At 46.6% G+C, this 24615-nt stretch overlaps 1 protein-coding gene across 1 annotated transcript in view; it reads right to left on the reverse strand.

The window, feature by feature from the left end:
• Positions 1–1199: 1199 nt before the first annotated feature.
• KBTBD12 (kelch repeat and BTB domain containing 12) overlaps positions 1200–24615 on the reverse strand; it is a 441296-nt gene continuing 417880 nt past the window's right edge. The window contains exon 6 of the mRNA XM_069206255.1: positions 1200–7639. Coding sequence (XP_069062356.1) covers positions 7470–7639 — 170 coding nt within the window. The 3' untranslated portion in view covers positions 1200–7469. The remainder of the gene's footprint in view (positions 7640–24615) is intronic.

The following is a 24615-nucleotide window of genomic DNA, read 5'->3' on the forward strand; positions in this document are numbered from 1 at the left end:
TTTATACTTGTTTTGTGCCAAATTTGCGTAATTTTTTTAAATGCAAATTCGGTGCAAAGCTAACTCCATATTTATACTTTGGTGCTAGACCCGTCTAGCAGCACATTTATGGAGTTAAAGTAATTTTTTGATGTGGAAACCTACTTTGCCTCAATAAGATGCAAAGTAGGCGTTCCTGTGCAAAAAATGGTTCTATGGCCTTAGCGCCATATTTATCCCACTGTGCAAAAATCACGCACAGGAGGGAGAAGGGGTCAAAAAATGGTGCAAAGCTTGTTTTGCACTATTTTCTAACGCCTGGGTCAGGGCAGGAGTTTAGGGGACCTGTGGGCCTGTTTCCACTGTGGAAAACCATGGAATAGGCCCACAGGTGCCCTCCCCAGGCCCCAGGGACACCCCCACCCACACAAGAGGGATAGTGGAGGATGGGGGACCCCATCCCAGGTAAGTATAGGTAAGTACAGGTAAGTATTTTTTTATTTAAGTGCCATTGGGGGCCCTGAAATGGGCCCCCACCTACATGGCACTGGGTGGAATGGCCATGCCCAGGGGACCCTGGTCTTCTGTGCTGGCCTCTGGGGTGGTGGGCATGACTCCTGTCGTTTCTAAAACAGGAGTCATGTGGTATGGATGGTTTTGCGTCAGAAAATGACTCTAGGTAGGTTAGAGTAATTTTTTTTTAGTCTAACCTGCCTCACGTAATTTTTTGGTTCACAACCCCCTTCTTCGATACCCCTAGACCCACCCGACTAACGTATTTTTTTTTTTTTACGCTAGTCTACCCTTTGCACCGGCTTGCACCATTCCATAAATATGGTGCCCGGCTGGTGCACAGAAATGGTGCAAGCTAGTGTTAAACTTTTTGGTGCAAAACTGCATTAGTGCAGTTTTGCACCAAAAAGTATAAATCAGAGCCCTAAAATGGGCAGTGGTGTAACAAAGACCCCTGCGCTCCCCGCGGGACAGCAGGCCCCTGACTGGGTTCAGAGATGAAGGAACTCAAGGAACTTTGCGGTAGCTCAAGTTTTGTTAGGCCACTGTACATGGGCCCTGTGCCTAGGTATCATTATATCCATGAACACTCTCTATAGAGCTCGATCACTCAGTCCATCCCTTCCTCTCCGTCACCCTCTCCATTCGTAAATTCACAATCATTCGGAGCAGAGTGAATCTGATTTTATGGTAAGTCCAGAGCACCATCAGGTTTAAGCCACATTTTATTAGGATAATGTTTTTCTCAGTCATACCCGTAAGCAAAAGTACATTTACAAGTTCGCTATTCACAAATTAGCGCTAAAAATTGACTATATTCATAATAAAAATGCATTTAAAAGTGAATCTATCTCCACATCTTTATGAACATAAATACACAATTCATGTCGCCATGCAAAAATTACAAAATGCTTGCACATTCTAGATCAGAACAATGAAAGCATAAACACACCAAAGTAGGACATACATCAGTTCTTAAATAGATTGATAATTAAGGCAATGTTTTTCTTCATCATCAGCAACATTCATTTAAGACATTTCGTAGAAGGCCTTGACATTCGCTGAGGACCCCCAAATCCAGCAAACTGGACAAAAAGCTCTGGCTTCCAGCTCCTATAATGTGTCCCTTAGTGTGTCCACTTGTATCTTTTGTTTTGTTCTCTTCACCAAGGACCGAAAACTAACATGTTATAATGTTCCTAGGAAAGGACAAAGAACCACACTTTGTGACTTTTAATGCAAGAACTACACATTGTGGTTGTGTTCTGGAACTTCTCAGAAGTGATGTGTACATTGTAATACATTGTAATCTGGTAAATTCCTGGTAAGTGCCTAATTAAATCCAATGGTCAAAACACGTTTCATGGCCCTATCTGTGGGCTCACTGTGGCTCTTACAACGCGCTAAAAAAACATTTTGTTTTGCACGAGTGACTTGATGGCATCTTTGGCTCTGTAAATACGATGGAGCACCATTTTCCCCCTTTTTTGGGCAGCACAGCAGACCACGTGACCAAAGGACATTGCGCGGAGAGAGTCGTGCAGCTCAGTGACCACCAGACCTTATTGGCCAATCTGGTTCAATATCCGCGTTCGAATGTTAGCCGAAGTGCGTTCCGTGACACTCAGCACATAAGGAGTTCCACTGATGTGCTCATCTGTGCAACACTGGAGAGGCCTGGGGTTCCAGGGCCCAAAGTTTTTCTCAGGAGTCTGTATCGCAATGTTGGGTTGCAGACTACCGAGGTTGGTGGGCACTGATTGCAACTCTGCCTCTTGCTTCCACTAGTCACATTTCCTGTCTCTTTAATTCACCTTTGCAGGCTATTTTTTCATCCAGCATTCTCCAAACTTCCTTTGTCACTCAATTCCTATCTTTCTAGTCATCCCCCTTCATCCCCTCCCTGCCTTTCTTTCTCTTGCTTAAAGTCTAATTATGAGAAATATGTCCTGGTCCTCAAAAATGAGTGTCAGTGTCCACCGCCTGCACCCGCCTGTACAAATTAAGCACTGCTGCTAGAGAATAAGGGGGCATTTCTACTCTGGCGGTACAGGACCGCCAGGGCTGAAATGACGGAAGCACCGCCAACAGGCTGGCGGTGCTTTCCTGGTCATTACGACCGCGGCGGAAGCACCGCGGTCGCACCGCCGGGGCCGGCGGTTTCCCACCACAATGGCCCCGGCGGTAGTAATCCGCCGGGGCAGCGCTGCTAGCAGCACTGCCCAGGGGATTACGAGTCCCCCTACCGCCAGCCTTTTCATGGCGGTTTGAACCGCCAGGAAAAGGCTGGCGGTACGGGGAGTCACGGGGCCCCTGCCAATGGCATGGGCAGTGCAGGGGGCCCCTGACAGGGCCCCATGCGGCTTTTCACTGTCTGCTCTGAAGACAGTGAAAAGCGCGACAGGTGCAACTGCACCCGTCGCACGGCCGCAACACCGCCGGCTCCATTTGGAGCCGGCTCCCATGTTGCGGCCCACATCCCCGCCAGCCCAACGGGGATGTCATAATGGGCACCGCGGGAGTGCGGCCGCATTGGTGGCTGCACGGCGGTTACAACTTGGCGGGCAGCGGTTGCCGCCCGCCAATGTTGTAATGAGGCCCTAAGTGTTCTTAGCGTCTGTACTGCTTTTTGTTGGCATGATTTTATTTCTCACTCTTTGGTCAGCATTTGAGTACCTCGCTTGGTTCTTGTTTTTATGAATGCGTGGGGCTTGTTTTATTCAACTGGCATTCTAAGTTCAGTTCTGAGCTCTTATTGCCCGAATGCTCATATTTATTGACCAATTGTATCTGCTGCTTCGTATGTGGCGCCTGAGGGTTTCATGCTCCTGTGTTGAGGGAACCTGAAGATTTTACCCTGTCCTCTTTCTCTCAGTTTTGGGCTGCTTCTGTCAAATAATATCACCTTTGTTTGTGCACAGTTTTAGGCTTGGATTCCCAAATAACAGTTCAATGCCTTGATTACATGCAGTAATATTCCTTATGCCATGTCTTACTCTTCTCGCCCCAGCCCTTACACCCCTCGCTTCTTCCTTCCGCGTTGTGTCTTTATTTGTCCCCTGACCAAGAGGTCTGCTGTGGTAAACATACCTTCAGACCTGGGTGTCTTGGTTGAGGAACTTAAAGTGTGGGGAATGGTGACAGATTTCCACTTCTCTCACCAGATGTAAAATAGGAAAATGGATTTGTTGTTATGATTCACTACACAGCGAATTGTCCCTCGACTGTGGTTGACAAGTAATAATGCTCACGCTTTCCTTTCAGGGCTGTGAGAAGCATGCAGTGTATCGAGTTCCCACTGTGCACTTGTCATAAAGTACTGTCATCCTGCTTGGAGGTCTCGGAGATACTAGATATGTTGATGGGCATTTGCCTTCCATGGAATCCAAAATGTGTCATCTTTAATGAAAGTCCTGCTCATTGTTCCTCCTTTTCGGCGAGTATTTATTGACGTTTAGAAATCTTACCCAGGTAAATATAGGGATTTTAAGAGTATGGGAGGTTAAAACCAGACAAGACTCACAACCTTGGATATATGATCTTGTTAACTTGTCCTTTATTGAAAAAATATTTTGCCTATGTATGTTTGCTCTGTCTATGGTTAATTTATTCTTAGTGTGTTTTAATAATTTGTCTACTTATAAGTATGTTGTCCTTTTGTGTCCTGTAAAAAAGGGGACATTTAAAATTGGATTAATATGTTATGCCCAAATGGTAGAAATCTAGAATGTAATAGTCACCTCGTAAACATTTATGTTACATTAAAACATTTTTGTTTTCATAAAAATACTTTAGAAAAGTCTAAAGATAGGGCTGCCTTCTGAAAGAGATAAACGAAGGAGAACTCCGTTCTAAAATGTTCATATGTAACAAACTTAACACATAGGAGGCCATTCTAGAATGGTGTCGCTATGATAGATGCACTGGACACAGCTACAGAAATTTGGCCCATATTTATACTTTTTTTGCGCTGCATTTGCATAATTTTGTTATGCAAAAGCGGCGCAAATTTACAAAATATAATTGTATTTTGTAAGTTTGCGCCGCTTTTGCATCAAAAAGTGACGCAAATGCGGTGTAAAAAAGGTATAATTTTGGGCCTTTGCGTCTGTCAGTACTGAGGAAAGCTATTGAAAAGGGTAAGGACAATGGTCTGGCTTTGACAGACTCTTGGGCCCACATTTTTTAGGGTTTTACGTCATCCTTGTGCCATGCAAGGGGACACAGGGCGACGCAAAACCTAGAACGAGATTTACCAGGGAAGGCCACCTTGCGTGGCCCGCATGGCTTGATAAATCTGGAGTAACACAAGACAGTACAAGTTGCCCGCTTGCGTTACTCTGTGGTGTGGGGGTGTTGCGTTGATGGAGTGTGGGAGTTTAATCACATCCACCCACGTAGTCTGAAGCATTCCCAGATTTACCAACACTGATAAACTTGGGAATATTTCAGAATTGTACACCTCTCCACCAGAGGTGTAATTGAGAGAACTATCTTTATTTCTACCCATTTTTTCCCTCTTTTTTATAGGCGAGCACAAAGCGCTCTGCCCATAAAGTAATCACTCTTTGGGCTTCAAACCACGCCCAGGTCACGTCAGTCTCTTTCATTGGTTCCTGGGCTTGCTCTTTAAAATCTGCTTGCTTTCATTTGTGAAAGGCATGCATCCGTCATGCCTTTTCCGGTGTTTAGCCCACCTACACAGCACCGGTAAACTATTAGAAACATACAAGGCTCGATGTTTTGAGCCTGGTTTCTGGACTACTTTATCTGTTAATTTTTCCCGCAGCACGATCGCGCTGGGAGCGCGATCGTGCTCCGTTATTTTGTTTTCAATATCAGCGTGATCGCGCTGCATTTTAAATAGCGCGATCGCGCTGTGATTTATTTCTTTTAATTTGTGTGGCAAGAAAAGTTAGGTTAGGAGTTTACAACGCAAATAGCTCCAACTCGAGCAAATGCGAGCCCCGTTGCATTGAAAATGCTTGTTGTTTAGGAGGTGTCCCATTCTACACAAAAAACAATCCTGCCTGTAACACAAGCACCCTTACACCATGGAGCAAGGATGCCTGCTTTGGACTGCAGATTGTGTGCCAGCGCAGGCAGATGGATAGATGTGGTGCATTCTTGCTCTATCCTTTTCAGGCAGAGCAGCAAGTTGTTTTGCTGTGTTGCATGAAACAAAATCAATAATCTGGCCAATGGGGGCGCAGCTAAAGACCTTTGAGTCCAAAAACAGTGTGAAAGGGCAATAGGTGGCTGTCATAAATGCAATGGAGGCAGCTGAAGACTTTGGCCCATATTTATACTTTTTGACACAAAACTGCGCAAACGCAGTTTTGTGTCAAAAAGTATAGTGCCAGCTTGCGTCATTCCAGAGAGCCAGCCGGGCGCCAAATGTATGGAATGCCACAAGCCGGCACAAAGGGTGGGCTGGTATAAAAAAAATGATGTTAGCCAGGTGGGGGTGGCGGTATGGGAGATGGGGGGTTTGCACCCAAAAATTATGTTAGGCTGATTAGAGGAAAAAAATGCTTCTAACCAGCCTAGTGTCATTTTATGCTGCAAAACCATCCATACCACATGAGTCTGTCTTAGAAAAGACAGGAGTGATGTCCACCACCCCAATAGCCAGCACAGGGGGGGCCCCAAACTGGGCCCGATGGCACTTTAATTAAAAAAAAAGAAATACTTACCTATACTTACCGGTGGCGTGGCTTTTATAGATGCATGTGGCGCAGTTAAAGACCTCTGAGCCTATCAACAATGTGAAAGGGCAGTTGCATGGCTTTTATAGTTGCCTGTGGCACAGTTAAAGACCTCTGAGCCTATCAAGAGTATGAAAGGGTAGTAGTGCGGGTAGTGTGGCTTTGATAGACACATCAGGTGCAGAGTGGAACGGCAGTAGATGGTTTTGATAGACACATCAAAGCACAGCTAAAGACCTCTGGGCCTATGAACAGAGAGAAAAGGCAGTAGCATGGCTTTGATAGACACTGCTGGTAAGAGCTAAAGTCCTCTGAGTCTATCAACAGTGTGAAAGGGCAGTAGCATGGCTTTGATAGATACTGGGAAGCAGCTAAAGTCCTCTGAGTTTATCAACAGTGTGAAAGGGCAGTAGCATGGCTTTGATAGACACTGGGAAGCAGCTAAAGTCCTCTGAGTCTATCAACAGTGTGAAAGGGCAGTAGTGTAGCTTTGATAGACACTGGGAAGCAGATAAAAACCTCTGAGTCTATCAACAGTGTGAAAGGGCAGTAGCGTGGCTTTGATAGATACTGGTAAGAGCTAAAGTCCTCTGAGTCTATCAACAGTGTGAAAGGGCAGTAGCATGGCTTTGATAGATACTGGGAAGCAGCTAAGGTCATCTGAGTCTATCAACAGTGTGAAAGGGCAGTAGCGTGGCTTTGATAGACACTGGGAAGCAGCTAAAGACCTCTGAGTCTATCAACAGTGTGGAAGGGCAGTAGCGTGGCTTTGATAGATACTGGTAAGAGCTAAAGTCCTCTGAGTCTATCAACAGTGTGTAAGGGCAGTAGCGTGGATTTGATAAACACATGCGGCGTTGAAGCTATGAGCATTAGGGAAGGCAGCGTAAGGGCACCAGATAGTTGAAGAAGGTGCAGCAAAAGGCCTTTGTGTCAATAAGCATTGGAAAATGCCATCCCAAAGTGGTTGGATAGCAGGATGTTAAAAAAATCTCAAACTGTTGAACTTTCAAAAGATAAAAACAAAACAATGCAGCCTAAATGACAATATTGAGAACCACAATGATTGCAAATAAAGACAATGGCTGAACAAAAAGGTACTCTATCGTCAAGTATCACGGGGACTCCTTCCAGTCCTCACAGCCGCTCTCAGTTTGAGGAAATGTCCTCATCACCCAGTATTCACTTCCCATGCGAAGGTCTAGATTGAAAGGAGTTCTTTTGAAATGATGCACGAGATGAACAGAACCAGAAGGAGCGGGACTGTGGTTACTGCTCCACTAAATCAGTAGGGGGAGGGATCAGGTCTCGAGGGTTCATCTTGGCAACAAGGCAGACGTCATAGCTGTCGTGCATCAGAACCTTCACGGCTGCCACGTTCCACTGGTTCTCCCACGTGTCAAGCTCGAGAATGTCTTTCATGATGACCTCATGACGATCTGAAACACCAAACAGAGAGTAGAGAGCTCAGGTGAAAGGAACAGCAGAAGGAAACACAACAGGTCATCAGCCATGCCTCACACTATGGGCCTGATTTAGAACTCCTCGGGCGAGTTACTCTGTCACAACTGTGACGGATATCCCATCTGCTGAAAACTAAATTCCATTGATAATAATGGGATTTAGATTTCAGTGGACGGATATTCATCACCGTTGTGATGTATTAACCTGTCCGCCGAGGTCTAAATCAGGCCCATAGTGTGAATTACAACTCGGAGTACGGGTTACTTTGTCACAACGGTTACGGATATCCCATTCGCTGAAATCTAAATCCGTTATGGGGGACTAACCCATCTGCTGAGTTATAAATGAGGCCCTGTGTTGGACGCCATCAGTCACGAAACACACACACACTCCAGGGACCCTTGAGCCATATCACGGCTTCCTGGAATCTTCTACACTGTCTTGCGTTCTTCTAGAATATTTCCAGAACACCTCTTAATCTCCTACGAGTCCCAAGATATGTCTCATGCTACAAGTCCTGTGCTTAGTCACATGTTCTCCTAGAAGCCCCCTGTCTTGCCATGCTTCTTTCTAAGTGGCCACAGCCATGTTGAATGCTTTAGTGTAAGCCCTTTGCCACCCATGTCAACACAGTTTGTTATGATATTTTTAGCATGTGACTTCCTCCTGTGGAGGCTATCTGCAGCATCTCAGTCTCTCCTTGGGAGCCCTCTGTTAGTACAAACACAGCTTTGGAAGCCCTCTACCAGGCCTCCTGCTCTTCTGCAAATCATCTGCCAGCCACTTCCCCTCTGGGTGACCTCTAGCATGTTATGTTCTCTTTGAGGACTGCTTTTAGTTTAGGTGCCTGCTGTAGGCCATAAGATGTCTTCCATGCCCTCTGCTATGTCACAAAGTTTCTTTAATGAATTCTGCCATGTCAGGAGATGTCCTCCATGCCTTCTGCCATGTCTTATGCCCTCCTGCCATCACTGTCAGTCACACTGTCTCGGTGGGGTCTCTGCCATCTCTCACTGTCTCCTATAGGCCCTCAGTCAGTCACAGTGACTCATAGGTGATCTCTCTCTGTCTCCTGCATACCCTCTGTAACTTACACTGTCTCACAGGTGATCAGTTGCGCTCTCGTGTAGGTCCTCTTTCAGTCACAGGGCCTAACAAGAGATCTCCTACTCTCTCCTGTAGGCCTTGTGTCCATCACACACTCTCCTGTGAACCTCCCACAATCCCATGTGCTCTCTCACATTTCCCTTGCCATCATGTCACAAAGTCCCCTTGTCATGCCATTACCAGTCTCCTGGTCTTGGTCCTGGGTCCCATGACTGAGCCAACCCTTCTTCTATGTCAAATCCTCTCCTATAGGCCCCTATATACCACATTCATCCCCCAATAGCCCTCATCTCCCAGCACCATACCTGTGACATGCTCTACTGCATGGCTTTTCAACCATTAGCCCCCCCCCAGCGTCTTGAGACCCTAACAGGTGAGTAGCGCGCTTTATAAATTGTTTGATTGATTGGTTGACTGCTGGTCTCTCGCCTTGTCGTGTTTTCTCTCACAAGACTCTACTATGTTTCACGCTCTCTTGCATAATCTCACCATGTCATACACTCTCCTGCAGGCTTTTTGTCACGTCACATACTCTTCCCAAAATCCCCTGCCATGTCACACAGTCTCCTTCAAGCCCCCCTCATGTCACACCCTCTCGACTAAGCTCTGTGCCATATTACATGTTTGTATGCACTCACACCCTCGAGGGCTGTTGGGTGTGTAGCTACCTGTCCTGGAAGACCTCTACCATGCCACCTCTTCTACTGGGAGCTTTCAGCCCTGTCTTATGTTTAAAAACCCTCTTCTAGTTGACATAAGCAGCTAGAGCTCTCAACCATGTCCAATGCACGGTCATATACTCACCTATAGGGCCTCTTCACTAGCACTAACTCTCCTAAAAGCCCTCTGCCATGTTACATACATGTAACATTTAACATGTATGTAACATGGCAGAGGGCTTTCCAGGCAGTCCCTCTACATTGCCATCTTCTCTCTTGCAACCTGTCTCTCATGTCTCTCTTTGCCCTGCAGTCACTGCTGTGTGCAATGCTCTTCTTAAAACTCTCTGCATGCCACAAGCTTGTCCACATGCCACATGATTCCCATTCTTTCATGTCTTGTGCTTTCCTGATATCAGTCATTCTGCACTCTCTCCTGCAGGTCCAGAGCCACATCACATGCTCTCCTCAGATCCCTCCGCCATGTCACATGTTATCCGAGAGAAATGACAATGTCACACACACATCTCTAAGCTTCAGCTATGTCTCACACTTCCCTTCATATTTCTTCTTTACTCACTTAATTTAGGGCTGTCTCCACTAATGATTGTACAAACTCTGCAGAGAATGTTTGCAAGAGGTAGTATATTTTTACTACCTTATGTGGAAGCCACCTGAAGGCACCCAGGGGGAAGCAACAACACTGTCTCTCTTGTCCGGAAGAAAGTATGAGAGAATCTGAAATGTCTGGTGGGGAGTGGAGGATGAGTCCATGTGGCCTCCATTGATATTGTTGGTGTCTCTCACGAGTGAGCACATTTAGGGCATAATTTATACTTTTTTAGTGCTGCATTTGCATAATTCTTTTACGTAAAAGCGGTGCTAACTTACAAAATACAATTGTATTTTTTAAGTTTGCGGCGCTTTTGTGTAAAACAAATGTTGCAAATGCGGCGCTAAAAAAGTATAAATATGGGCCATAATTGAATTTTGTAAGTTTGCACGTTTTTTGAGTCAAAAAATTATGCAAATGCAGCGCTAAAACAGTATAAATCAGGCCCTTAATATGAATCTGAGAGGGAGTTACTGATGGCTGGTCCTCGTGATCTGGTCTCTTTGATTTGTTATTCCAATAAAAACATATTTACCAGTTTCTAGAACGAATTAATCAAGCATCGTTGGATACCTACTCTTTAGCCGTTGTTAAACTTTTTATTGTTTCTTAACTTTGAGTACGCATCTTAAATGCCCAGGTGCAGGTTCTGCTAGACAACTATATTTACGATTTAATTTTAAATTAGCCATATCAGGTCTACAATTTCATTTCCAACTAGTACTGCCAGTTTGTGCAGGTAGCTCGATTTAAGTTAACCTTTTACTCTGATTTATTCAGTAGATCCTTCTTACAAACTCATGATAACACTAAACCGATCATAATTTACTGATTATTTCCCGAATTGACTGTGGGTATTACTTTGGTGAGAATGTGGTGCATTCCCTGTTGGAGCGGTTCTCTTATATTGAATGCTAAGTACAGTCCCTACTCCATTCCATTTCTATGGTAGGTTTTTTCACCATGTTTGATGGTTGCTGTCAGTCTCCCAACACTCAGCACTCTTATTTTCAGCTGCTTGGGGGTCCCTCCAGGCAGTCATCTTCAACAATCAGGAAAAAGAGAAAACATTGCTAACAAAGGCTGCTAAACCATGGACTATTGCGGTTCACCTTGGTATTAGCTGTCTCCGGGGCCCCTCTCTCACTGAGTACTGCTCTCACTGAGGAAGGGAGCTTAGTTCACTGAAGGAGCGTTCAAGTGTTCAGAAACCTAGGACCTTATTCAGGATAACCCCTAGAGAGGCCATATGTCACCATCTAAAATATGAGCTGCACAGGTGCTACCTGGACGAGGGATACCTCAGGGCTACCTGCATCAAGTCTATGGGCCTGATTTAGATGTTGGCGGACGGGTAACTCCGTCACAACGGTGACGAATCGCTTGTCCGCCAAAATATAAATCCCATAATATACAATGATGGGGAAAACAATTTATGTTTTGGGGGGCGGTTATCCATCACCGTTGTGACAGAGTCACCCATCTGCCGAAATCGAAATAAGGCCCTATATCTCCTGGCCTCCATTCTTCAAGGCCACTTAGCTCTGCACCCCCTCCCTCTCTGCTTCTACCTCCTAACGGCTAAGCCTCTTCTTCACCTCAGCACCAACTGCAATATTCTAGGGTCCTACTTAAACTAAAGGACACTGACAACACTGTGCAGTGCACCGTGCATCAACATGGCTCCTGCTAGACAGATACTCCTGTGAAACCATCTGAAATCTTATCCTTGCAAGGAGTAGCCAGATTCAGTCAGCGTCATAGCACTGCTCCTAGGCCGGCCCTTTTTGCTGTTGATCTTCCTGTACTATCAGAACGCTAAAGGTGATAGAAAAATAGTTAACTATTGGGGGTGGGCGTTGTGAGAAAGTAGCCTCTTTCTAGCCTTGTTACCCCCACTTTTGGCCTGTTTGTGAGTGTATGTCAGGATGTTTGTCACTGTTTTCACTGTCTCACTGAGATCCTGATAGCCAGGCCTCAGTGCTCATAGTGAAAACACTATGTTTTCAGTATGTTTGTTATGTGTCACTGGGATCCTGCTGGTCAGGACCCCAGTGCTCATAGGTTTGTGGCCTATATGTATGTGTCACTGGGACCCTGTCACACAGGGCCCCAGTGCTCATAGGTGTGCATGTATATGTTCCCTGTGTGGTGCCTAACTGTCTCACTGAGGCTCTGCTAACCAGAACCTCAGTGGTTATGCTCTCTCATTACTTTTAAATTGTCACTAACAGGCTAGTGACCAATTTTACCAATTCACATTGGCTTACTGGAACACCCTTATAATTCCCTAGTATATGGTACTGAGGTACCCAGGGTATTGGGGTTCCAGGAGATCCCTATGGGCTGCAGCATTTCTTTTGCCACCCATAGGGAGCTCTGACAATTCTTACACAGGCCTGCCACTGCAGCCTGAGTGAAATAACGTCCACGTTATTTCACAGCCATTTTACACTGCACTTAAGTAACTTATAAGTCACCTATATGTCTAACCTTTACCTGGTAAAGGTTAGGTGCAAAGTTACTTAGTGTGAGGGCACCCTGGCACTAGCCAAGGTGCCCCCACATTGTTCAGAGCCAATTCCCTGAACTTTGTGAGTGCGGGGACACCATTACACGCGTGCACTACATATGGGTCACTACCTATATGTAGCTTCACAATGGTAACTCCGAATATGGCCATGTAACATGTCTATGATCATGGAATTGCCCCCTCTATGCCATCCTGGCATAGTTGGCACAATCCCATGATCCCAGTGGTCTGTAGCACAGACCCTGGTACTGCCAAACTGCCCTTCCTGGGGTTTCACTGCAGCTGCTGCTGCTGCCAACCCCTCAGACAGGCATCTGCCCTCCTGGGGTCCAGCCAGGCCTGGCCCAGGATGGCAGAACAAAGAACTTCCTCTGAGAGAGGGTGTGACACCCTCTCCCTTTGGAAAATGGTGTGAAGGCAGGGGAGGAGTAGCCTCCCCCAGCCTCTGGAAATGCTTTCTTGGGCACAGATGTGCCCAATTCTGCATAAGCCAGTCTACACCAGTTCAGGGACCCCTTAGCCCCTGCTCTGGCGCGAAACTGGACAAAGGAAAGGGGAGTGACCACTCCCCTGACCTGCACCTCCCCTGGGAGGTGTCCAGAGCTCCTCCAGTGTGCTCCAGACCTCTGCCATCTTGGAAACAGAGGTGCTGCTGGTACACTGGACTGCTCTGAGTGGCCAGTGCCACCAGGTGACGTCAGAGACTCCTGCTGATAGGCTCCTTCAGGTGTTAGTAGCCTATCCTCTCTCCTAGGTAGCCAAACCCTCTTTTCTGGCTATTTAGGGTCTCTGTCTCTGGGGAAACTTTAGATAACGAATGCAAGAGCTCATCCGAGTTCCTCTGCATCTCCCTCTTCACCTTCTGATAAGGAATCGACTGCTGACCGCGCTGGAAGCCTGCAAACCTGCAACATAGTAGCAAAGACGACTACTGCAACTCTGTAACGCTGATCCTGCCGCCTTCTCGACTGCTTTCCTGCTTGTGCATGCTGTGGGGGTAGCCTGCCTCCTCTCTGCACCAGAAGCTCCGAAGAAATCTCCCGTGGGTCGACGGAATCTTCCCCCTGCAACAGCAGGCACCAAAAAGCTGCATTACCGGTCCCTTGGGTCTCCTCTCAGCACGACGAGCGAGGTCCCTCGAATCCAGCGACTCTGTCCAAGTGACCCTCACAGTCCAGTGACTCTTCAGTCCAAGTTTGGTGGAGGTAAGTCCTTGCCTCACCTCGCTGGGCTGCATTGCTGGGAACCGCGACTTTGCAGCTACTCCGGCCCCTGTGCACTTCCGGCGGAAATCCTTTGTGCACAGCCAAGCCTGGGTCCACGGCACTCTAACCTGCATTGCACGACTTTCTAAGTTGGTCTCCGGCGACGTGGGACTCCTTTGTGCAACTTCGGCGAGCACCGTTTCACGCATCCTCGTAGTGCCTGTTTCTGGCACTTCTCCGGGTGCTACCTGCTTCAGTGAGGACGCTTTGTCTTGCTCGATGTCCCCTCTCTCTTCAGGTCCAATTTGCGACCTCCTGGTCCCTCCTGGGCCCCAGCAGCGTCCAAAAACGCCAAACGCACGATTTGCGACTAGCAAGGCTTGTTGGCGTCCTTTTGGCGGGAAAACACTTCTGCACGACTCTCCAAGGCGAGAGGGATCCGTCCACCAAAGGGGAAGTCTCTAGCCCTTTTCGTTCCTGCAGAAACCTCAGCTTCTTCTGTCCAGTAGAAGCTTCTTTGCACCCGCAGCTGGCATTTCCTGGGCATCTGCCCATCTCCGACTTGCTTGTGACTTTTGGACTTGGTCCCCTTGTTCCACAGGTACCCTAGATTGGAAATCCACAGTTGTTGCATTGCTGGTTTGTGTCTTTCCTGCATTATTCCTCTAACACGACTACTTTGTCCTTAGGGGAACTTTAGTGCACTTTGCACTCTCTTTTCAGGGTCTTGGGGAGGGTTATTTTTCTAACTCTCACTATTTTCTAATAGTCCCAGCGACCCTCTACAAGGTCACATAGGTTTGGGGTCCATTCGTGGTTCGCATTCCACTTTTGGAGTATATGGTTTGTGTTGCCCCTATCCCTATGTTTCCCCATTGCATCCTATTGTAACTATACATTGTTTGCACTGTTTTCTAAGACTATACTGCATATTTTTGCTATTGTGTATATATATCTTGTGTATATTTCCTATCCTCTCACTGAGGGTACACTCTAAGATACTTTGGCATATTGTCATAAAAATAAAGTACCTTTATTTTTAGTATAACTGTGTATTGTGTTTTCTTATGATATTGTGCATATGACACTAAGTGGTACTGTAGTAGCTTCACACGTCTCCTAGTTCAGCCTAAGCTGCTCTGCTAAGCTACCATTATCTATCAGCCTAAGCTGCTAAACACCCTATACACTAATAAGGGATAACTGGGCCTGGTGCAAGGTGCAAGTACCCCTTGGTACTCACTACAAGCCAGTCCAGCCTCCTACAGGCGTACCTTGCGTAATTTGTTGTAGAATATTTACACCCCATAACAGCAAAATTGCACGCGATTGCGCAGAATTGCACGAGGAGCGTAACTCAGCATTTAGCCCTATTGTTTTATAGCGCAAAATGCACTCAGGTATCCAAATGGAACAGAGAATGCATTTTGCACTAAGAAAATAGCTCTAAATGCAACAGAACACAAACAGCAGCAGCCACTCATGCTGTCTAAAGTCACTGGTACTGGGCTCCCGCAGAAGGATTTTGGAAAATTACTCGTAATAAGGGGAAAAGCCATAATCACATAATTTTTGGTAATTTTTTCATCAAAAGAGTATCACAAAATGACTGCAATCATTCTGATTACTCTGGCATAATTAACATTTCATCCAGGTCTATCAGCTACCATGGACAGGGTGCCATTTAACTCATTGCTATTTCCTTGCTGCTGGTTCATTTGTACAAATGCTCGCTGATATCAGTCTATGAAGCAGGGTCGGCTTCTCCGTGAGAGAGTTGCCCCGCTAAATAAATGCCCCAACAGCTGAAAAATAAAATGGTAATAAAGATTTTTTGTTACCATTTTAATTTTCAGCATCCCGTCCTAAACTGAGTGTGAAGATGGGGTGGGGCAATAGCTGATAACTGGCAGCAGTAGGGAGCTCTGCACTTTAGTTTAAAGTCCGCATGTCCCTTTGTCCGGCCGTCTTGCGATGGCCAGCCTGACATGCGCACTTTAAACTTCTCTAACCCAAGTTGTCTTAAGACAGCTGAGTTAGAGAAAGTACAGGCCTCCAGCGCTCTTGTGAGCGCAGAGAGAGGTAGCTCCCTCCAATCCTGATGCTACTCTCATGCTTTCTAACAGCATGAGAGAAGCACCAGGATTGGTTGTGTAGTTTCCTCATTCCACGTTCGAGAGGAGAGGAGTACGCCGTAAGGACAGCGTGAAGGTAACTGAAAGCCAGCCACCACTGCTTTGAAGATGGGCAATATAGGCACTGGAATTAGCCAACTTCATGGTAGAAATACTGTTTTGTATATTTATGTTTTTAATGCACTTGGAACTTAATCCACAGTCTGCACCATAATTTGCAGATTTCAGCAAAAAAGTTCTTAACTCAAACATGAACAATTCCTAAAACAACGCCATACATGGTGCAGCACAGTGACAGACTATTTCAAAAGAATAACATAGCTGAAATCAGGTGTTAAACTGGTGCTAATGAGATAAAGGGGGTCATTCCTATGGAGGAAGCACCGGCAACAGGCTGGCGGTGCTTCCGGGGGCATTCTGACCGCGGCGGTAAAGCCGCGGTCAGAAAAGGGAAGCCGGCGGTTTACCGCCGGCTTCCCGCTGCCCCAGGGAATCCTCCACGGCGGCGCTGCAAGCAGCGCTGCCATGGGGATTCCGACCCCCTTCCCGCCAGCCTGGTTCTGGCGGTTTTCACCGCCAGAACCTGGCTGGCGGGAACGGGTGTCATGGGGCCCCTGCAGTGCCCATGCCACTGGCATGGGCACTGCAGGGGCCCCCTAACAGGGCCCCACATTGATTTTCAGTGTCTGCGTGGCAGACACTGAAAATCGCGACGGGTGCAACTGCACCCGTCGCACACCAGCAACTCCGCCGGCTCCATTCGGAGCCGGCTTCCTCGTTGCTGGTGCTTTCCCGCTGGGCGGGCGGGCGGCCTTTTGGCGGTCGCCTGCCTGCCCAGCGGGAAAGTCAGAATCACGAAATGAACAAATAGTGAAACAACGTCCCACAAAATGTGATGTGTAACGCCGCATAATTTGCCTTTTCTTACTGCAGTTTAGTAAAACCTGCTGCATAGCTTGGTCTTCCAATGGTGCAGAATTCCAGAGGCCTTGAATATAGGACATTTTATGAATTGTGACACAAAGCCCAGCCCTGTGTCAGTAGCTTATGCTACCTACCTTTGAACCAAGTGAGGCGTGGACTAATTAGGGAAGGTATGATGGTGGTTTAGGTATACGAAGAAAGTTTGAATAGATATTGTCTTAGAGATCACAGGAAGAAACTGTGTCGGCTGATTCAAAAATGTAGTTTGCAATGAGCCAAAAAAGGTTGAAAGTATCATGGTTGCATATATATTGGTTCTCTCATTTTATTTACATAGACTAATGTCACATTAACACAGTGGTCTCCAAACTTTTTAATGCCACCCCCCCCCCCCAGGTTTAAAAATAAAAATCCTTGGACCCCCTCAGAATTCTTCACAATTATTTGATAAATAATGCAATCTTTTAGCATGTTTAGACCTATTTAAACATTGCAGTTAAGTACTGTTACCTTTAAAAAAATGTAATAACACGCTTCTGCTTAAAACAAAGCCCTGTTATCTGTATAATGCTTCTTTTGGCCAGAGCCTGGCACCCCCCCTGGGATCACTGGAGCCCCCCAGTTTGAAGACCTCTGTTAACAGGACCAGGAGTGGGGCCCCAAGAGCCAAAAGGACTGGAAACCTTGAAGTCAGTTTCTATACCCTGAGGCTGCTGTCATCTATCCAAAGCAACCACCTTTGGTGCTCTAACTGTTTGTAGTTCTGGGTTTATTTCAGAAATGGCTGGTACAGTCGAGGCATGGAAGGGGAATTTACATCAGTACCATGTACCGAGAAGAGGAGAGGCGAACAGTCTTGAGGCGAAAACCAAGCACCACAGAGCAAGGACTATCTGAATGCCCTCAGGGGTGAGAACAGCACTCCCCAGCAACCATGTCAGGGGTGAAATGTGGGTAGTAGGGATGGGGGATTAGGCGCAGGAGACCTGTTGTTGGAGGGAAGGTGCATCAGCACATGCAAAAGGTTTGAACAAAACAAGCTATGCTCTCTGAAGGTTTAAAGGCACCCACCCTCGAGCCAATTTCAAGGTGATAGATGTTTAAAGGACAACTGAGATACAGCAACATTGCCCAGACCTCCAGCTATCTCCAAGAACAGTTTTAGAAGTGAAATATGTCAGATAAAGAAAACCAGCAAGAGAATTCAGAGGAGCTGTGAAGCCTCAATCTGAAATACCACCAGATGGATTTAAATAGGTCCTGTGTCCCTACAGGCAACTAGTGTAAAAGCCACATAATCTTTAACATGTCTTTATGCAGCAATGAATTCCTGTCTTTTGTGACCTTGATGGGCCTGTTCATGAGTGGGCCAAACTTTTCTGACCCACAAGCAAACCCCCGTCTACACATGAGTCAGAATTCCGAGTTGTACAGAGTTTACCGCACTCGGAATGTACTTGGAGGCATATTTATCAAATGTGGAGTTGCAAATAGTGCAGCGCCACGTTTCTTGTACCCCTTAACGCCTCCCCTAACATCACCATCATAGCGCCGGATTTGTAATATGGCGCACCATGGTGGTAGTTAGGATGACTAGTGTCATAATTTTTTATGCTAGTCCGGCGCTTTGCAGGACTAGAGTCAAAAATGATTACGCTAATCCTGCAAAGCACCCACAGGCCCATTGTAATCAATGGGAGCCTCCTTTTAAGGCCTGCGCTTAGCAGGCATTAAAAAATGTGAAAAAAAATTCTTAAAGGAATCTATGAGAATCTCATAGATTCCTTTGCACCACTTTTTCAGCCCCCCAGCTCCGGAACACCTCCCCTGCATACATTATGCCTGGCGCAGGCATAATGTGGTGCAAGGGGTTACAAAGTGGCGCAACAGATGCATTGCACCACTTTGTAAATATGGCGCAGTGTTTTTCCCCTTCCAACGCCACCTTAGTGTAAAAAAATGAAGATAATGTGACGTTGGAACAGCGTAAGGGCTCCATAAATATGGCCCTTGGTGAGACAATGAAATATGGTGTAAACACCGAAGTCTGCATGCCATTCTGCAGAAGCTCAGAATAAGTGCAATGTGTCACAATGCAATAAATACCAAACCCCGAGCAGTAGGATTTCATGGGATGTGATAAACAGCGCCTACCCATCCCAGGCGCACATGATCAGGACCTTGGTCCTCTGATCACATATTAAGGAATAACCAAATGCAGACTTGTCCTATAGAGCTCATACCTGTAGCAATCACAACTAACTGAGTAATGAGCACAAAGGTTTGTTGAAGAAACTCCCCCGATTCTGCTATGAACTTTACACTCAATTGTTGGTGTGCCTTCTTTTACCTGGACCTTCTCAAAAACTGTGGGGTATATTATGAGGGACATGTGCAGCTGCAGCACAACTCTCAGCCTCCCAGCCTCTCAACCATATCTATGAGGCCACACAAAGAAACTCTGCGCTGCATTGTGTTACATTTAGTTAATTCTGGGAGGTGTTCTATCAGTGAATTATGGCCATTCTTGTGCATCCACCCACTGATTTCATGCAATCCCAGATTTACAGAGGTTTGTAAACCTGGGATTGCGTGAAATTCCTACGCCTCCCAGAAGATGGCATATCTTCTTTTCACCTTTTTGTTTCCTTTATCTATGTGTGCTGCATTCTGCAGTACACATTAAAAGAGTAAAATGCCTCGAGATAATATTTTTGTGCAGGAAGGTATTCCTTCCTGCACAAAAATAATTCTGCTTGTAACACAGGCACGCTTGCACCATTATACAATGGTGTCTGCATTGGCATTTAGCTGCTCGAAGTGCACCAGCACTATAAGAGAGCAGAGGCATGCCGTATCACAGTCGATATTGTGCATTCATACACTCTTCGTTTCAAGCAACTTTGCCTTGCTGCACTGCATGAAATATTAGTAAATCCGGCCCCAAATCCTGTAGATGTGGTATGAATATTGATTTATGACACTGACAACTCCTGATCTTCGGGAACAAGAGTTCTCCAAGGCATTCCTCGTGGTGGCCAGTCATAATGGACCCTGCGCCCACTTCCACAGACCATGTCAGAATCCTCAGAATCATCCGGGATGACAAACTCACAATGACCAAACAGGTGAACGCTGTAATCCCTTCCTGATTTCTCATACTAATAATGCTCCGCCCTGATTTCTCATACTAATAATGCTCCGCCCTCATAACCAACAGACTGGACTACAGCAATGCATTTGACTCTGGCATCTCCAACCAACTCACCCAGAGACTCCAGAACGTTCAGCACGCCAGTACCAGACACATCCTAGACATCCCCGGCAGTGCACCCATCACTCCCATCTCAGAGAACTACACTCGCTACCCATCCAGAAGCTCTGCCAATTCAAACTACGCATCCACATCTACAAAGCCCACCACACTGCCGGACCTGCCTTCCTCAACCACCGCCTCCCCTTCTGCCATTCAACCTGACAACTGTGCTCGGCCCCTCTCTCCCTTGCATATATCCCCCTCATTCGCAGAAACAAAACAGGAGGGTGACCCTTCTCCTACATCACCATCAAAACCTGGAATGACCTTTCCCAACACATGACGACCTCCCCCTCTCTTCTTGAGTTCTACAAGAAACTGAAGGCCTGGGGCTGTTCATCTAGGAGAATAGCTCGGCCTACTCTCCTGCTCCACTGCCTGGATACCCTCACGGGTGATAAGTTGCGCTCTACAAATCGACTTAAGATAACATAACAGTACAAATTATGAAAACAATTGGCTGGTGAAACAGTGTGTAGTTACAAGCCAACCCTCTTTCGACAAGCTGATCTCCCTGTTATCCTAATCAGTTATGGCTTAATTAATTATTGACATCTAAGCAGAATCAGAGTCACCAACTGGACGAGGACACTGTATCCAAGATCTGCGTAGATTTGCTTCACGTAGGGCTTTGCAGAAATATTCAGCATTGGGTAAACTACAAAAAATTGAACAGTGTTGTAGGAACTATGAGCCACAAGCCGATGGTGTCATTGGAGAAGCATGCTCTAAAATGCCCTTTTGCATGACGGTAATTGCAGTTTAGTTTTGCATAATGGTGCAAATCGGGGAAAGCAGTGTCTAACAGAAATCTGCACCAGATGCATCTTCAAGTAAAAATCTCTGCACAAACAATTGCCCAAGCGTCAAAAAACGTTTAGTCAGCGCTTAATTTGTTAAAAAAATAAGTACCAGGGCTCTCGTCAAGTGGCCACCGCAGCTTGCACCAAACTTTGCCCCTGTTATGCTACCAATTATAGTAACAACACAACTTCTAATCATCACAATGCTACAAGTGTAATAATTTGAACTATTTCAGGCCCCCAAAGCTATAAGAATGGCTTGGGCGCAGGTAATAGTCATTCTCAATGGTATGTTGTGGTCATCTAGAAGTTAGCCATACAGCAATACCTTGTGGCAGACTGTCACAAGCACCAGTGTTGACAATTAAGTGCCAGAGCCAAGCACCGGAACCCCCCGGCTCAAATTAAGCACTGATTATTTATGTAACTTTCTAGAAAGTACATCTCTTACACGTAGGGAAATTACACAATTTTCAATGTACCAATTTCTTGGTCTTGTTATAGTTTGACACCTGGGTTTCACATAAAACAAAAACAAGATCACTCAAGGTGATCTGGGTTTTCGTGGAATCCTAGGGGGTTTATGCACATCGCCTGCCCTATTACACCCACTCTGGTGCCACACAATTCAAAGACATTTAGCGACTGACACTGCTTTGCATCCCAAGGCACGAATCGTGTTATATAGCAAATTTTGGCCTCATTTCACCCCACTAATAACTCCAACAATGCTAAGAAAGTGGGCTTGGGCAGAGATTAGCTTGTGTGTCATCATCTTTCATGATGCTATTTTTAGAGTATAGAAAGTACAAAAAACTCTCCATTGGATTGTCATGTGGCATCGTGCAACATGACGGCCATTTTGGAAATAAAGAAGATAATGGGGCAGATCTAAGAGTCCCTAACGCCATGAGAGCATAACTTTTCGTGACGCTCCAGTGGCGCTAACCATTGCTCCATATTTACAAGGAGGTGTAAAGCCACTTATTATGGTGTTACGCGTCTTTGTAAATATGGGCTCCTCCGATGCAGTTTTCTGTGTCAGAGGGGTGTGGAATGGGTGATGCAGGGGGCGTTCCACCACAACACCCATTGCTTTTGACACTGCCCCAGATTTACGAGTGATCGTAAACCTGTGGCAGTGCAAAAAACTAACGCCACCCCAAGGGTTGCATTAGCCTGGCAAAACGAGGAGGAATGCTTTTATTCCTCCTCATTGTTTGCTTTTACCATGTGTGCTGCATTCTGCAGCACACATAGGAAGAGCAAAATGCAGTGGGTGATTCTTTATGTGCAGGAAGGTGTACCTTCCTGCACATAAACAAACATTCCAAAATGACGCTTTGGTACTTCTATGTGTGCTGAATTTTGCAGCACACATAGAAGTGCCATATCGCCATTATAGATTCTTTATGAGCAGGAAGGGATACCTTCCTGCACATAAACAATCTATCCCATCAACACAGACACCCTTGCACTGTGGTGCAAGGACGCCTGCGTTGGTGCAGGCAGATTAATTCAGTGCCGGTGAAGAGGGAAACGCAGGGGTGGACCGTATTCCTGTAAATACGGTGCATCCCTGCGTTTCAAAAGTGACGCATCGCAGCACTGCTATTTTTGGTGCAGCACTGTGCTGTGCCACTTTTGAATAAATTAGGGCCAATGTTTTCTTTATGTTTGGAATGGCTGGTTGCTACTATTGGCTTTGCCGATTCCAATGCATTGTAAAAGTATCCGGCATTGGCAATGCCAATGGTGGCAGCATAAACCATTGGCAAAGTGTGACCTATGAGCTTTGCAAATTATTGTTTACACAGTGGCTCCTGCAAAAACACTATGAAGAAAAATGTGAGGTCCAAAGTGACTTGATAGGTTTTATGCAAGAAAAACAAACATTTAAAATAACATTTTTGGATATGAGGGCCACAGTTTAGGAACTCAGAAGGCAAAAGAGGGGCAGGTGAAGACTGCTACGTTTGGGGTATGTATGTGCATGAGTTGGGTACTAATGACCAGAAAGCTCAATTCATTAAACAAAGCCCAAGCCTTCTGATAACTCTGCTCAAGGGCTATGTCCAGAGGCTTGAGAATAACAGACTAGGGACAGATTCACATCCGTATTTTGAATTTGTTAAGCTTGAATGGCAATTTACCAATTTGAATGCAGTAAATTAGATTGAAATTTACAACTAGCATTTGGAAGTCACACTGCACACATTGTGAGGCTGTGCAAGTCATGGGGAAGGAGTGGCGAATGAGTACTCTTCCCGTCTAGCTTCTAGTGGCTGACAGTGGAATACACATTTGCTTGGAAGCAGAGCCGCCCTTTGCTAAGGTAGCGCCCTGGGTGTGGGCGGAGAGAAATTTGGCGCCCTTGCTGATGGTAGTGAACTAAATGAGGCAGCAGCGGGTCCCTTTTGTGGTCAGTACCTGGATGAGCAGTGACTGGCCCCTGAACACAAACATCCCCGGACCTCCCCCGGCTCACCTAAATCACTGATAGCTTAGCTGCTTCACGCAGATGATGGTTTTGTTGATGTGTGACAGCAGGGGTCAGAGGATGAAGGCAGGGCAAGGAAGAGAGCTAAATGGGTGTTAAAAACATCGCCCGCGGTATGATAATGACGGAATAAAACCATGGTCATTTAGGGTTCACCAGGGCTAGCTGCTGCGACCCCATGCTTGCCCTTTGCAACCCCTGGCTTGCCCTTTGAAACCCCTGGCTTGCCCTTTGCAACCGCTGGCCTCAGAGGTGTTGATGGTGTGTGGAGAACCCGGAAGGAAGGAGGGAGTCGCAGAGTGACGTGATGTGGGCGTGGTTGCTGCACTGCGCTCAGCGCCTGGTTTGTCGCTTGCCTGCTTGCTTGCTCCGGCCCGCTCTGGCTCCTGATTTCAGGACTGCATTCTGCCCCCGGTTCTCGGCTCCTGAGACCACCTCTGGCTGTTCTACGGTGGCGGCTGCAGTCCTGGTTGAGTAGGGGGCGGTTTCTCTCGGCGGGGACAATGTGGACTTCGCTGCCCCTGGCGCCCTGACCAACGCATCCGGACTAACGCACCCGGATCAACCTCGTCGGCCCGAAATGATCCGCCCCAACATCTGGGACCTGGTGTTTCGCTCCATGCCATATAGAGGCCACCCCAGAGGTCTAGGTCTCGCCTGTGGTGATGGTGTATCCTGGCTGTTTGGGCGAGGAGTAAGGAGCGAGGAGCAAGAAGGACGTTTGGAGCTTTGGTGTTCTGGCGTTCTGAGGGCAAGTGGCCTTTTATGGTGATCTCTGCAGCCCCCTAGGACTCGGACCAGGTCCCGGACAGTAGCGGCACTCGAAGCGAGGGAAAAGCGTGGACGTAAGATTTTTACTCCTTCCAGTGCCAGAGGCAGAACAAGTAAGCTGTGAGACGCCCAATTTTTTATTTGTACTTTTCCTTGTTTTTCCTGCTTGTTTCCTTCCCCCCACCAGGATTGGTCTGCAGGAGGCAGGGGGCTGTTGGTAGGAGGTGCAATAAGTTATAGTTTCCGAGAAGTGGTGTCTGCTGCACTACAAGGAAGTCCTGAGTGCCCCTTGATGGGGGTGTGGCTGTGGTAGATTTGCTATCTCAAGAGCCAGTTTGGAGTACCTGGGAGTTCCTGGAACTAGGATCTGGCTGCGGTAGCCTCT

The sequence above is a fragment of the Pleurodeles waltl genome, chromosome 9, assembly GCF_031143425.1.
Source record: "Pleurodeles waltl isolate 20211129_DDA chromosome 9, aPleWal1.hap1.20221129, whole genome shotgun sequence".
Taxonomy (NCBI): domain Eukaryota; kingdom Metazoa; phylum Chordata; class Amphibia; order Caudata; family Salamandridae; genus Pleurodeles; species Pleurodeles waltl.